General features: G+C 38.9%; 1 protein-coding gene across 3 annotated transcripts in view; it reads right to left on the reverse strand.

The window, feature by feature from the left end:
- Positions 1-3111: 3111 nt before the first annotated feature.
- Positions 3112-16560, reverse strand: part of LOC5569849 (epidermal growth factor receptor substrate 15) — an 80237-nt gene continuing 66788 nt past the window's right edge. For all 3 annotated transcript variants that reach the window (XM_021846279.1, XM_021846278.1, XM_021846280.1), the window contains 2 exons: positions 5658-6048; positions 3112-4908 (listed from right to left, as the gene is read on the reverse strand). In XM_021846279.1, coding sequence (XP_021701971.1) covers positions 4232-4908; positions 5658-6048 — 1068 coding nt within the window. In that variant the 3' untranslated portion in view covers positions 3112-4231. The remainder of the gene's footprint in view (positions 4909-5657; positions 6049-16560) is intronic.

The following is a 16560-nucleotide window of genomic DNA, read 5'->3' on the forward strand; positions in this document are numbered from 1 at the left end:
TATGTAATGTTTAGCTTTTCGGTAGTTGTTAAACCTCCACTCGGCTGGTTAGCCGTAAAGACCACGATTCATAGTTATAACAAGTATTTATCGAGCAACGGACTCATGTTCCGTAACCGGTCGTTTGAGAACGTCGCGACCCATTGGAAGCCCACACAATAGAAATCTCAGCCAGCACGTCGGTGGCTAGTGATGTGTGGTACTTTCACTACCTAAAAAATAATGCGCTCTCGGGCAAGGCATTGGATATACATAGAAAGCGTTGTGTTTGGATGGGCATCTAATTCTTCCGAAAGAGGTGCACTTTGCGATAAAGGACCACGTGATTATTGAGCTGAAATCGAACTCAGGTTAACTTCTGCGTCCATGAGTCCTCTCGTGGCGTAGGGGTAACGTGCCCTAACTAGAGATCAGGTAGTTGTGGGTTCGATTCTCACCGAGAAGACGTGTAACTTTTTCGCAAAACTTCACATCAATTTGTCCATTTAATTCAATTGCAAAGGATAAGTAATGTTTAGCTTTTCGGTAATCCATTATGTAGTATACATGCTGTTAACTTTTATTGCATAAATTTGATCAGATTTATCAAAATAATTCAATGAACGGTGAATGGCGTACTTACGGTACATGATCGGCGTACGACGGCGTGACGTGGCGCGGTGGCACACAGATCTAACCATGTCCTTTACTCTCGTTCTTTTGATTTGGAGCTTTTCTTTCAATTACTGTAGTAGGTACTGGCTACGCACAGGAAAATAAGTAGTTTGGAATAATAATCGTATTTGATGGCGTGTGATATATAAAAGTGTTAACAGAAAAAAAGAGAATATCCTTTATGTTTTTTTTGTCTTTTATTCATTTTGGTACCGATAAATATGTTCATCAGGGATTTTCAAAATCTGTATTTGTCTAACAACGCATACATATAATCTATTCTGCGCTGATAAGCATTTTTATTCAGTACAATATCATCTTTTATCAAGCGTCTACATAATGTTGTGTAGTAAGTAATAAACATCTGGGTTTGATATTTTTATAAAGAATAATTTAGATATTAGATATTTTCCTAAGCGTATTTTCCAATGGTATGTTTTATGGTTTTAAGCAAGGTACCGTATCCATGTCATGTTCTGCACATTTTTGAATCGAAAAAAAAAGGATTGGATAATTCAGTTGTTTGTAAGGGAGAGCCCACATGGCATAAATACATTTGATCTCATACTTAATCGGTTCTAAATGTTAAGTCAAATAACCAATAGGCAAAATTACCTCCGGACATTTGATTAATTATGCCAAACGATTTTATGGTATTCAAGGTCGCCTCAAAACCAAATAATTTGATAAATTTATCATCACAAATCACAAATTAGTTTAATGAAAAGATAAGAAAAGCTGTTTGAATGCGTCCACAATTTCGATATTCATGTGATAGTTACAATATGTGCAGATTCGGACACAGTTACGGTACGAAATAGGTATGTTTATGTTCAAATAAGAATACTATTACGGTACAGAAAAGCCTTCCAGTAGAGCAAACGAGCCTGTCAGTTCTTTTTTACACAAATAGGATAGAATTCGCAGTAGACCATTTTTAATGAAGCCAAAGCCTCTGGAAGAGCAACTCTCAAAGTAAACCCAAATACCGGAGGTGCCATTTTTGTGCCAGAGGTTCTTCTGAATTTCAAATTATTTTAGTTATAAGTATAAAATTAGCTCTGGTGGAAAAGATCTATTTCGAATCCTATAAAAGTTAGGTAATAGTGGAGGATAACTGATAGGCAAATGAAAAATAAGAAAACGCTTTCAAAAAGAACAAAACCCGAAAGCTATCAGTAGACAATGACAAATATTTGACTAGACATGATTCAAAGTGAAACAACTGTTTGACATTGGAGACAGTCTATCAGAACTCAAATGGATGTTTGTCTATTGCAGGGCGGGGCAGAGGTGCATTTAGTGATTCATTTACAGACTTTCTAAGGAATTTCTGCAATAATTCAACCTAGATATTTTCTATGGAAAACTCCAGAGATTCCATCACTAATTTCTCTTCTATTTTTTTTTATACAAAATGGGCAACTTCAAAGGGTTAGATCTGAGTTATTTACCAATTTGCATGAAATTTTCACAGTTCCTTACAAATAGCTTGAACTTCAACATATATTTTTAATGACTTTTCCAATCATGAGTTCAAAAGCAAAGAAGCACTCAAGTGATTTTTTTTTGCCAAATTTTAACAAACTTAAACAATTGAAGGAATGACTTCATGGTATTTTCAGCAAAGCTGTGGATTTAAACAAGATGAACAAGTTTACTAAAGACAGTTCTGTGTAGGGTTTATTTAAAATTGTTTCTTTATTTTTCGTCAGAAATTTCACTTTAGTCAACTAATGATCGGAAAAATTACTCAAAAATATATGTTGAAATTTAATACGTAATACACATTGTGTGGCTTCGTAGCCGTGCGGTTAGTGTCACCGAGGCATTTAGCCGCATCGTGCTAAGGAGCGTGGGTTCGATTCCCGCCTCAGGCCGAAAACTTTTCGAGAGAAATGTTTTCTGACTGTGCCACTGGGCGTTGCATGCTAGTCCGTTGTCTAGTGTGGTGCTTCCTTCAAAGGGCAAATAGCCCACTGGAAGCATTAACGTGTAGTGTCTTTTTTATTATTATTATATTATTGATGTGCTGTGCAAGCGGTCCATAAATAGCTGAGATCTGGCCAACCAAAATTGATGGTTTGTATGCAAAATCGAGAAAAAAAAAAAACTGTGGATGAAAATTAATCAAAAATAATTGTAAAAACTGCTGAAAATCCGGGAGGTATTTTCAAAGGAAACTCTTAGGGGCGGTCCATTAATTACGTAAGACAATTTTTGGGATTTCTCAAAACCCCATGGTAAGATTTTTTTGTATGAAAATTAAAAATAATTTGCATGGCGGTAAGAAATCTCAACCCCCCACCTCACACCATAATCCCTTATGTAATTAATGGACGACCCCTTAAGTAATCTCACGGGATATGAAGGATGAAACCCCTGGAATCATCTCTGAAAGAACTCCTGAACCCTTGACAAAGTTCTTATGAATTTTGTAGATAATTGCTAATGTAATTAATTCGGAAAGCCTTTTCCCGGGGAAACTTAGAAGAAAATCTTGTAAAAGTATGGAATAGTCACGTAGTCTCTGAAAGATTATTTTGACCAGATTTCACTACAATAAGAAAAAAACCCTTTGTTCATTTGGCATAAAAGTTTTTTAATGAAGAACAGGTATCATTCTGGTTATGCCAAATGACCATTATGTCAAATGGCCGCTATTCCTTATGCCTATTATGTCAAATGACGTTATGTCAAACGACCTTCTGCCAAATGGCCGGCTCCCGAACCAAAGAGACTTCGTAAAAAAAGAGATTTTGGAAGGGAGCGAATCATTTGGCTAATACATAATACACATTTGGGGCATAAATAAAATTATATAACTTCTTTCGAATGATGTCTGTTCTTCAGAAAATAATGTTAGGCCGAATAACCACAGAAACAGTCCCACTTTTCAGACTTCCCATTAGAAGTAGGGACTGACATTAAAACAGTGACTAAAATTTTCTAAGAGTCCTTCTGACTAAGACCTGATACCAGCTTTGCGATTGAGTCATGTTCAGTCAAATATTTGCACATTTGGTGTAATACAAGTATTAAGGATGGTTAAGAGGCATCATTGAAATCTCTTTATAGAACGAAAACTGTACACGAACTTATTACAAAATATGTACACGTAAGATGCTTTATCCTTTCTTCCAAAAATGATTCGACTGTTCAGACTTTTTTTTACCAAATGCCTATAAATTGCTTCCCGTATTGATATGTTCAAGATGTATTAAAGCTCTCGCGGTGATGGAATATTTTTTCGTAGGCTAAGATAAGTAAAATGAGGTTCTGGGTGAACCGAAGGGAAGAGACTTTATTCTCCAAAGAAAGAATCAGATTTTCAACATAGCACTAAGCGAAATCTCTTCAAACGTTTTCAGGTTTAACAAAACATTTGATACACGTGAAATCATACGTTCAACATAGGGAATGACACGTGTTCCAGCAGGAAACAGAAAGTTAAGTCGTAAAATTCCGGATATTTCTTGCTTCGCGGTTGGGCGCCCATAGGCATAATTCGAGTGCCTAAAGAAGGCGCGGACAAAAGTAACAAAAATAAAGAAAACTCAACAAATTCAATACCAACTCATTTCTCAAGCTTCGATCGCTCCAGGACCGCTTCCAGATCCGCTCCAAAATCGTCGTCCCGCGAGTAGTCTTCGGAGAACTTGACCGGCAGTTTGGAGTCCTTCTTCGACAGAGGGAAATCGTCTTCGAATCCGCTGATCTTCTTGGTGGCTCCTCGCTTCCAACTGTCCGTTTTGCTGTTACTCTTGAAATTCTGGCTAATATTGCTAAACACATCGAAGTTAGCAAAATCGTTGGGCGTCGTCGTGCCAAACTTGCTGTTGTTGTTGGAAATGTCCAGTTTGGCGAACCCATCGTCCATCCGCGCGAATTCATCTTCAAAGGGACTTGCCTTGGCCGCGGCACCGAAAAATGCGTCATCCGTACTGCTGCTGTCCTCGGTCGATCCAAATGCCCGGAAGAGAAGATCTTTCTTGGTGTCCAGCTTGTCGGTTCCTGTGTTTTTACTAAAATTATCGTTAAAGGCATCGAACGGATCCGCGGCCGATGGCTTCTTGGTGCTGGTCGACGAGGTAAAGCTGGCACCAAATGCTCCAAAGTTGTTGTTCTGAGCGTCCCCGAAGAGGTCGTCCAGCTGGTTAGTGGTCGCTTTGGCGATCTGCTTGGGACTGGGGGCGTTGTGGTTAAGGTTGGTGACGTTGTTATTCAGCGTTGTTGAATCGGAGGAGAATGGGTCTGTAAGTAATGGGAATTACGATCATATAAGTTAAATATTTTTAGGACAAACTGGATTATTTAATTGTTAGTTTTATTTGCTTTACAGCCTGGAGGAGACGGAGTGCGAGGAGATGGAACAGCTGTGCCGGTCTCAAGAAACACGTAAGTTCTATCAAAAGCTCGAAGCATCTCACAATGGCTTCGTGTCGCGAGCCGAAATGTTTAGGGATAAGAATGGGTGCATTTTGACGGACGAGCGTAAGGTGATCGAAAGGTGGAAGCAGCACTTCGATGAACACCTGAATGGCTCTTCAGAGCACAGGCAATGAAGGGCGGGACAACGGAAGAAATGCCTTCGTCAGTACTGCAGACGATGGAAACCAACCAGTCCCCACTTTGAGGGTGGTTAAGGATGACATTCACCATCTCAACAGGACTAAAGCTACTGCGCTGATAAGATCGGAACTGAACTGAGCTGAACTCATAAAGATGCGCCCGGAGAGGCTGGCTATTTGTCTGCATCGGCTGATAGGCACAATCTGGGAAACAGATCAGCAACTGGAGGAGTGAAAGAATGCTTCATTTACAAGAAAAGTTGGAGTTGTGAGAACTTCCGAGGATCCGCATTCCCGTCTTTCTTCCCTATTGATCACCCTGTATAATAGAACTGTTTCATACTTGATCAAAATTTGGAATTGCCCCAATGTCCCCTGAGAAACATGTTTTACGCATTCATGTCTTCAAAAAAGTAGATCATTACCACTCACCTTCGGAACTGGTCGCATCATCGTCGGCGAACGGATCCTCGATGTTGAAGGGATCTTCGTAGCGATAATCCTTGAACGGATCTTCGACAAAGTCCACTGCCGTCGGAGCGCCGCCAATGGTAGGAGTCTTCGAGCTGGTCACGGTGTTAGTGGGCGTTACGGAGAGTGCCGCCGGTGAAGCCGTTAATACCCTGGCGGTGTTGCTGGAAGCACCGAGTAGAATTGGCAGCGGGGATGCTCTGGTACCTCGGCCGGCAACTGGGGACGCCGCCGCACCTCGGCCTGCGATTGGCGATGGCGAAAGGACCGACGAGGACCCGAATACGGACGAGGAGGAAATCGAGGAGGATTGCAGTACCGTGGATGGCGATGGGGCGGCAGGTTTGAGGTTCTGTGTTTTGATGTGTTGTGGGGTCATGATAAGAACAACAAACAAAAAAAAAAAAAATTAAAATGTAATGAAAATAAAAAAAAATTAATGTAAATCAATCGTTCGTATTGGCACAATACAACTAAGGATATTTTAGAATAAATGAAGGAAATGTAGAATTATAAATAGAGATCTATCTCAGGACTAGTGAGTGTTTTGAAAATAGGATGTTTAAAGACCTTTAGCCTGAAAAAAGATACCGAAAAGAGACTAAACAACAACAAATAAAACAAAAAGAAACCTTATATAACATAGAAGATAAAAGTTTGATTCTTTATACAATCCGATCATACAAGTCTTCCGTAACGAACACCGAGCGCGGTTTCGTACTCTCCTTGTACTATGCTCTCGGGTTCAAACGCTCGAACCTGAACATAAACCCAAACATGTGTAAAGTGAACATTGGTTTGAACGCCGGTTCAAACCCCGGTCCATTTGTACCTCGATTACAACCGCGGTTCATATTTTAGTACAAATCTTCGGTTGCATCCGAGGTTCAAAACGATGGCACAAAACAGACAGACAGAAAACAGTTGAAATCCACGCTTATCAATTTCTACTTATCGTGCCTGTATGATATAGTAAAATCCTTTGTTTTTTGATAAAGTTACCGCTAAATGTTACCTAAAATATTGATCTAAGTTGATCTGTTTAAATAAAACATTTTTTCAAGCCTCAAGGTTCTTGAAATTTGTACCAAGAAGTTACATACATGATCGTAGAAATTTATCCGCGTGGATTTCAACCGTTCTCTGTAAGTCTGCTTTGTGCCATTATTTGCACAGCTTATACCGAAGTTTGAACCGAAATTTCAAGAATTCAACCACATTTCATTCTTCTAAGGATAACCATAAAAATACTTGCATAAGGAATTCTTCCAAAGATTCTCTCCAACAATTTAAAGGAAAGTCTTGAAGAAATTTATCCAGTCATACTTCCATCGATTTCCCAAGGACTTCCTCCAAGATTTCCACTTAGAACATCTTCAAGAATTTAACCAGTAATTTCTCCAGATAAGCCTCCAGGCATTCCTCAGGATTTGAATTGAAATTTTCGTTGATGTTTGTTAAGATTTCAACCATGAAATTTTTATCTTAAGCATCTTAAGGATTACTTCAGAGTTTCCTTCAGAAATTTTCCGAGGCTGCCTTTAAATTTTTTTTTTTCTAGAAATTCTATTCTACTATGAAAATTGCTTAGCATCAACTGGCGTGAAACCTTGAATGAACTGTCGATGAATTCATGGAGATTTTACTTGATAAATTGTTTGGGTGATAGATTCTCGAAAGAGTTTTTAATTGGTTTCCTAGAATAATTTCTCGTGGGGGAATTTTTGAAGGAATCCATATGAAAATGTCTGGTACTGTAAAAATCAACGAAGGAAGACGTAGCACAGTCAAGCAGACGTAGCACTTAGAACATAATTTATTAAACTCCATCGTCTTATTCACAACTTCATCCCCTCGTTTACATATTGCACAAACTATTGAGGATTTTGCCCTTCAATAGACTCACTCCTAAATAATTTTGTCACACCAAAATATTCTCTCACCATGTTTGCCATATATTGGATGGAGCCGTAGCTAACAAAACCAACATGTAACGCATTTGTAACGCACACTGTTGGATTGTGCATTGAATGCAAGGTGCGTGCTGCTGCTAAACTGACATATAAACAGACGTGTGAGTACTTATTTCTCCACGTTGGAAATTTGCTAGAAAATCTATACGTCAACAAAACTTACGCTACTGTTTTGTGCAACTAAACCTGCAGATGGCGGAAATGCGAAACGTCAAACACGCAGAAAAACGATGCGTGTGCCTCTGGATGTGATGTTCGAAACATAGCTATTTTTATAAAGAATCGTTAAATGAGTGATTAAACATTTGCTATTGAAGGCTAATGAAAAAAGAAACCACGTGCTGTGGTGGGGATCGAACCCTCCTTCAACCTATAAGCCCCTTAAGAGACTCAGACGCTCGGAGGGAGGTGAACTGAATTCGATAACCCCGAAGCACATCGTATCATCATTTCGCAGTTTAAACCTCCTTCGGATGTTTGAAATGTACATTTGACACATACATTGCCGTGTACATGTAAACATGAAAGCGAAAGAGATATTATTTTTAGTTGTATACCGATCACTTACCGGTCAGGAAGTACAGTGCGTGGTCGTCGTTCGACAAGATCAGATCTCGGTAGCGAGACCGTTGCTCATACTAATTGCACATTTAAATTGTCTAGTTCTAGGCGATTTCAGCCTAAGGAACCAAAACCTTACAACACATACAATGAGTGATAGATGAAAATGTCTTCAGTGTTACGTCTGTTTGTCTGTCCTTGTAGAGGTTTCTTGAAAAAAAATCCCTGGACGGATTTCTTTAAAAACATCTCTAAAAACCTTTGTGGATTTTTTTACAAATCCTGTAGGAATCATTGGAAGATTTTTTAGAGTAACAATTGCAGAATTCGGTGGAAGACTTAATGGAAAAATATCTGGAAGACATCCTAAGATAGTTCCTGCACAAAAATTCAGAATTACCCTAAGGAAATTGTTGGAGGTAGTAGCGTTGGAGTGCATACAATTTCTGAATTTCTGGTCCTGAAAGTATTCCACGAGAAATCTCTGGAAATATCACTAGAAAAAATAACTGGATGTTTTATTGTACAAATCTGAGAATGAATGACGAATGAATTATAACTGTACATACCTGAACTTAAGACCGAACACGAATTATACTTTTTTTATTGCTCTTCCAACACATGAATAAGTAGTAAGCATTCAAAAGTAAGTATCAAAAAGCAGAACCGAGCTTTCCAGGGCCATCGGATTGATTTAAATCGATTTTTATAGGATTTTTACGTCTATTCAAATCGCGAAGTGTTCACATTTACACCTACATTGTACCATATAGACTTTCCAAAACTGAATACAATGCAATGTTTTCCGAGCAAATGCTCGCTTCTTTTCATTATTTCAAATGAATATGTCATATTTGTATGAACAGCATCTATTTTGTTTGCCATTATGCGTTTTTGAAAGGTAAAAAAACACAAAAATCCGAATGCAACTTTGTTAAAGCGACCGGTGCCGCTTAAGGCCCAAACGCAATGATAGCGGAACGGCAACGGAAAGCGGAACCGATTCGCCAGCATGAACTATAACATGCTTGTCGTTTATGTTGTGGGTTTACTTTCATTCGTTGACAGCTCAGTCGAGATGGTGTTATTCTTGCTGGCAAACCGGTTCCGCATTCCGTTGCCGTTCCGCTATCATTGCGTTTGGGCCTTTAATGACTGGTACGCTGATCATAAGTACTCTGCAAAAGGATAGGACAAGAAACGGTCAAGGAATGATTCCACTACCGAAAATACTTGAGCTGTACGCTGCTGAGAGGTACAGCTGATTTCATAACGTCGGTAAGGCTTTCTGTACAAATCAAATGGAGCTATCACTTATTCCGTACGGAAAAAAGTGCCACTCAATTATCCAGTGACACTTCGCTCATACTGGATCAGCTGTCAAAATTAAAAAAAAGACACGGACAGCGTCTTCAGCCATTTAGCTGCACAGACTGTAACTTAACACTAGACAACGGACAAGCATGCTCCAGTGGCACAGCCGAGAAACATTCCTGACGAAAAGTTTCGACGGCTGAAGCGGGAATCGAACCCACACTCCATAACGCGAAGCGATTACTGCCTGGCGACACTAACCACTCGGCCACGAAGCCCACTTTGGTAAAAAGAGAAATTTTACTTGAGCGATTTACGTTTCAGGTGCATACCACGCATAAAGTACCAAAGCATCCTAACTCAAACAGCCAACCGGCACACTGTGAAGCACTTTTTCGTTATTTTGGACACACTAATACATTTTGAATTAATTTCAGATAAAATACATATATTTTCTATACTCAAACGGTTGATGAAAGTGCGAAAGTCCATTCAAAACCAGTTTTCCAATTCCCAATTTTTTCCCGGATGCCCAAGAAATAAAAAAACTGGTCTACGATTTGATTTTTTGCCTCACACAATATGGACAAATTTGGAGGGCTTGATCTAACTTATTTATGAATTTAATAAACACTGTAAGCTCAAAACGGTTTGAAAAAACTCTTTCTAACGGTTTGGACAGAAAGATATGAAATATTTATCGAAATATCCAAAAGACCGTCCAACTCCTAGAATTCAAAGGAAGTTCAGAGATTTTGGAATTATATAGACAAATTTCTGCTCTGTGTATCTAAACTTCATGTCTCCGGAGTTATGTGTTAGACATGGTCCATGGGTTCCTGGAGAAATTCTTGGTCTGTTGAAACTCATAAAAGCAAAGATCTATTTGACAGAAACGATATACATGTTGTTGTCTTCCTTCGAAACTAGCTATTACTTTTGACATTGACATTGGCTTTGGTTGCATCTTCCAAGCATTCATCAAAAGGTTTGGTCAAGATTCTCAGCAAACATCTGGCCAAGACAACCTAAAGGATCTCGCTATTTATTAATTTATCATAGATCTTGTCACGAAAATTGTTGGGGATAATTGGCAGAATTCGCTATAAATCTGTAGAAATCCAAACAAAATCTCGTAATGGCCTTATCAGAACTTTATCATAGATCAAGGACTAGTCAAACTAGTGATTCAGACAAGGCTTCATCAAGAATCAATATCATCAACATCTTTAGAAATCCGACAAACGAAACTGCTAATTATTCTGTCCAGGATTTCAGTAGATCTCCCTAGAAATATGATATTTTTTGGCTTAGTCTTCCGTCAATCATTACGAATATACTTAAAAAAAATCAAGCAATTCTAGATACCACTAAAATGCTTATTAGCAATCTACTAGTATCCATTTCAGTGATCTCTCAGAAAAAAACTTCCAAGAAACTATCAATTATCGGTTCGATTCCCGTTAGGATTCCAACTAAGATCTCATTAAAAACCTTGCCAGGAATCCCTGAGTACCTTTCTTGTAATGTTGCAAAGATCTTAAGCGTTAACTATAGTTCTAACAACTCACTAAAGATCAGTCATGATGCGAAGTACGAGTGACAGGCAGTCGTACACCTGCTGAGATTTTTTTTTAGTTTCGTCCATAGTGCTTCGAAATTTAAACAAAGCGGAAGCTTTATGTTTGAAAAACATATTTTCCCGGGGTGTTGTCCAAATTTCCGGGGGTTTCCCGCTTTTCCCGGATGGATGGCCACCCTGCAAATGACTTGCGAATTGATTTTGCCTTTTGATATGAAATGGGAAATTTGTACAAAAATGACCCAGGGGGTAAAAAATATATTGGTTACCCTACTGGTTGTGCACGGTTAAGGAGAAGTGACGCTACAGGTCGGATTAGATTTTCCGGAAATTTTACCCGATTATCCGAGGAAAGAAAAGGGTAGGTTGAGAAAAGGGGTTTTTGTGTATGCTGCTTATTTTTCTTCTCAAGACCCCTAATGCTCCCCTCTCGGGCCTTCCTTAGCTGAGTGGTTAGAGTCCGCGGCTACTAAGCAAAGCAATGCTGAAGGTGTCTGGGTTCGATTCGCGGTCGGTCCAGGATCTTTTCGTAAAGGAAATTTCCTTGACTTCCCTGGGTATAGAGTATCATCGAACCTGCCACACGATATACGGATGCGAAAATGGCAACTTTGGCAAAGAAAGCTCTCAGTTAATAACTGTGGAAGTGCTAATAAGAACACTGAGCTGCGAAGCAGGCTCTGTCCCAGTGGGGACGTTAATACCAAGAAGAAGAAGAACCCCTAATGCTCCTAAAAATTATTTCTGACTACGTCAAAGCATCATATGAATAAAGCTAACATTTAAGTCCTTTTACCGCAGATTTTTTTTTCATTGGTTCGATTACAGTGTTGATAGACTAACACTCAAATCTCAATCATTACGCTCTCCCGTGAGAGCAAACTCATTAATGATCTGCTTCGCAAATCTCACGCATGAGATTTTGATGCAAAATCACTCAATCAACTCAAACCGTAAAAAATGATTCAGTCGCAAAACCCGTCAAAAACTCATGAAACCCGAATGTTGTTGTTTACGCTAGAAAGGATTACTATATTTTTACCAGACTACCAAAAAATTATTGCCGTGTGTGAGTAAACTGTGGAAATACGAGACATTTTTAGTTATAACAGTTTCAAAATTGATTGTCTTATTCGAACTTTTGCCCCACCGGTGGGGCAAGAGTTCGAATCTAGTGTGGGGCAAAAGTTCGCTGGCTAAAATACAAAATATCGATCTTTTTATGACAGCCATACTTTAAACCAGCCGTAAACTTAAGTTTGACGAAAAATACACACTAAATTTTCATCAAAAAAAAGGCGAAAACCGGGTTAATTAGAATATACTCATAAATAGCAGTTTTTCGCAAAACAAAGTGGAAATGTTAAATTTTGGTGAAAATTTTCACACAATCAGACAAATTTAACTAAATATGAAGATAATATGTGGATTTCAGGCAATTTGCAATTTTTTCCGTGATTTTATACATGGGTCGAACTTTTGCCCCGCTGCTTCGAACTTTTGCACTATGGGCCAAAAATTGTTTTCAAGCATTTATGCAAAAACTAATACACCTCAAAGCAACCTTATAATAGGCCTAGAAACGCCCTTACATAAAATATTGAAAAAGATTTTATCTTCAATTGGTTCCATGCAACGAAAGTTTGACCAAAAATTACAATATTCAAACAACAAATAGCCATAACTTTTCAAAATCTCAATCGATTTTTATGATATTTGGATTGAAAGTCTCTTACTTGAATAGCATTCGAACCACCATGACATTTATAAGATTTGTTTTGAATTGAGCTAGAAATCTTAAAAAGAAACTCTTACCCCACTCGAACTTTTGCCCCACTTTACTCTAATATACGTTGGACAGAAAAACCCTTAATAGGGTCGGGTGACACTGGCCTGAAACGGCGAGTGGGCTGCCAATGACGTAGGCTGTCCTCGTCTCGTAAAACCGTGGCAGGCCTTAGAGTACGTTCCAAATCCGTCGCCTGGGTGTTCCAACTGGGTGGGAGTAGGCTCAGATGCCATTACCTGACTTGCGCCGATCCGGCCCTGAACATAGAATCCCATGCTTATGTCACCCTAGCATGGCCTCCCTGCTTGCATATAGATAACCATGGGATCATAAAGCTTTTTTTTTTTTTTTTAAATCTTTATTTGAGTGTATTTTAACACACGAGGGCTAGTTCTACACTTGGATCATAAAGCGATTATTCCAGCGGAGATGGATAGCGGCTCTTAGGGGGACCCATAAAATCGATCAAAACAAGCAACTATACTAGTGGAATGTGAAGGAGAGGGTTCTGGACTCCGGCTAAGGTTCCCGCCAAGTAAGAAGGCGACCAACATAAACTTAAGTGAGAACGGTGCGGGCAAAAGCCTAGACACTGTGACGACGACAGGAACTGGCCACTCCAGTGCAACATGTGAGGTGATCGATGGGCCGGGACTAATCGAGGCCATGGATCATAATAGGGAGTACCTCCCGAAAATGCAGGTAGCAGCTGAGCCATTCGATGCCATCATCGAGTTTGTTAAGAGCAAAAGCAATATCAGCAAGCACTTGAAAACAAGTATGCTGAAATTGCGACAATCAATCCTAGCTGCAAAGCAGTGCTACGAGAAAGCCAGGCAACGCGAATATATCTGTGATATTATTCGATACGCGATGCGAAAGAGAGGGCCTTACAAGGATGAATACGAGGCGATGAGACGCATGGTTGCTAAAGGAAACGTGACCTGTAGGGGAATGTGGGGCAAGATGAGCACCCGGGGCAAGATGGGCACCCCTAGTTTGTGTCGTTCCTACCGATTTTTTTTTCAATACATTATTTGGGGTTTTGATGAATATCATTAAATTGATATGATGGCCATAAATTTCAGCTAAAAAATCAACAGCACAACGTAAATATTGTCCAAAATACATAGAAGTCCAAAAATTAACCTTTTCATATAAGATTTGTTCATTTAAAAGTGATATTTTCGTTGCGTAAGCAAATTAATTCATACGTTTTTGGCCGTATAGTTATAGAATAATCTTCTGTAGATAATCAGGAGCAAAACTTTTTATCAAATTTAAAAAATATTTCAATTGTTTTGATTATATTAATAAATTTACACCCTTGGGGCAAGATGAGCACCATGTTCAAAATTAAGTAAAAGTGTGAAATTATAGAACCACATTTAGCTGTGAGCTTGACTTACGGTATCTTCTTTGCACAGAACAATTTTTCTAAAAAATATACAAACAAACAACAAATTTAATCGTTTTTTAAGTAAAATCTTAGCAATTTATGAAAAGTTATTTATTTTCTGCTAAGTTTTAAAAACTAAGCTAGTTGAAGATAAATATTATCAGATATTAAAGATAATATCTTGGGATATTGCAAGCATTGAATAATAATAGTTTTCTTTGATAAATTGCATCTTTTTATGGGGGTGCCCATCTTGCCCCGCAGTTTTTTTGACCGATGATAAAAAAGCTATTTTTTAAAGTGTTATTTGGAAAACGATTTAACACTTTTTAAAACTTTTAATGGTTGGAGGTCAAAGTAATAATGTAAAAGATAAGGATGGTTATCAATTTTACCAAAATAATTACGTTTAAGTAGGCTTAAATCGCGCTTATCCTTAGGGTGCTCATCTTGCCCCGCCTGACCCTACGGCCGTTCTCCAGAGCGGAAAAGCTGGCACGAGCCGAGCTCCGCGATCAGGAGGACATGGGAATAGTGGAGAGGCCAACATGGCGTCTATGGTCAAGGAAGCCAGGAAAAAAGAGCTACGGGGTTGCCCGAACCAGGCAGTGCATCCACAGGACTCACGGGTGCAAAGCAACAGCAACCCGTGGATACGAGTTGGAAATAAGAAGCAACAGAGAAAACCGAAAAACGGAGCCCAATGCTAAACCGAAAATAGCGAACCGTAGGAATTTAGGCGAGGCCCTCGTTATCGAAACGGAGGAAGCGAAATACGCCGAGTTTCTGAAGACGAAGCGAAGGACGGAGAAGTTATCGCCATTGGGCGCAGATGTGCGGAGCGTAATGCGGGCTAGGATTGGTGAAATGATTCTAGTCTTAAAGAAGGGTGCAGCCTATAAGCAACTAGCGCAAGAAGTACTTGGCGACGAGGTTGATGTAAGATCCCTGACTGCAGAAGCGACTCTCCGGTGTAAAATCTAGATGAGGCAAGAGTAGCCGCCAACTATTGTTGGCTATTGTTCAATCCCATGCCGCATTAAATGTAGAGCTGGCAAATGTGGGTACAGTGAATACTGGACTGATGCAAATTTTGAAATTTTTGCTCCCCTATGTTTAAACGGTGTTAATTATGATAAAAATCATTCTCTCAAAATTTGAAGTGATTTGGAAGAAATTTGGTTGTACACACGCCATTTGAAGTTTATATGGAAATTAGGGTCAGGCGGAGCAAGATGAGCACCCTAAGGATAAGCGCGATTTAAGCCTACTTAAACGTTCTTATTTTGGTAAAATTGGTAACCATCCTTAGCTTTTACATTATTACTTTGACCTACAACCATTAAAAGTTTTAAAACGTAATAAATAGTTTTTCAAATAACACGTTAAAAAATGGCTTTTTTATCATCGGTCAAAAAAACTGCGGGGCAAGATGGGCACCCCCATAAAAAGATGCAATTTACTAGAGAAAACTATTATTTTTCAATGCTTGCAATATCCCAATATATTATCTTTAATATCTGATAATATTTATCTTCAACTAGCTTAGTTTTTAAAACTTTTATCAGAAAATAAATAACTTTTCATAAATTGCTAAGATTTTACTTAAAAACGATTTGATTTGTTGTTTTTTTTATATTGACCGTTCAGTTCCTAACTGTTCGCGACCGTTTGAAACAGTCGTCGTTCTAAACGGTCGGTGAAACAGTCGCTGTCAGATTTGGCAGCATCAACGAGCGAGAAGTTTTTCGCGCGCAAACGAGCACCCCTACTCTTTCAAGTAGAGCAACAAGGACAGCAGAGTGGGCGTCGAGTCAGATTTCCAAAACAGCTGTTGTTGACACTCGGCTGCCGGCTGCACGGCTCGGAAAATGAGGGGTGGTTGGATGGAATGTTTATGAAAGTATGTTTCTCTAAACAAAATAGGGTCCTAAAGCCCTGTCTCAATTTTATAACCAAACGCTTAAGTTTAGGGCAGAAACACATGTTTACTCAATTTTTAAATGATTTTCATTGGTTTAAGCACAAAAAACATTTTTTTTTTATGATTTTTGAGATTTTGTCACACCCTTTGGTTTAAACTTGAATTTTGGGTATATTTTGTTTTCCGTGTCCCTTCCGAAATGTCAGATAGGAACAACCCGTGTTAAAACTATATGCCCTGTGGCATTTTTGTCGAAAAAGTGAATGTCAAACAAGATCACAAGTGTCAAGGTTGATATTTGGAACCATTTTTTAAATTGAAG

Source organism: Aedes aegypti, chromosome 2 (assembly GCF_002204515.2).
Source record: "Aedes aegypti strain LVP_AGWG chromosome 2, AaegL5.0 Primary Assembly, whole genome shotgun sequence".
In the NCBI taxonomy this organism is placed as follows: Eukaryota; Metazoa; Arthropoda; class Insecta; order Diptera; family Culicidae; genus Aedes; species Aedes aegypti.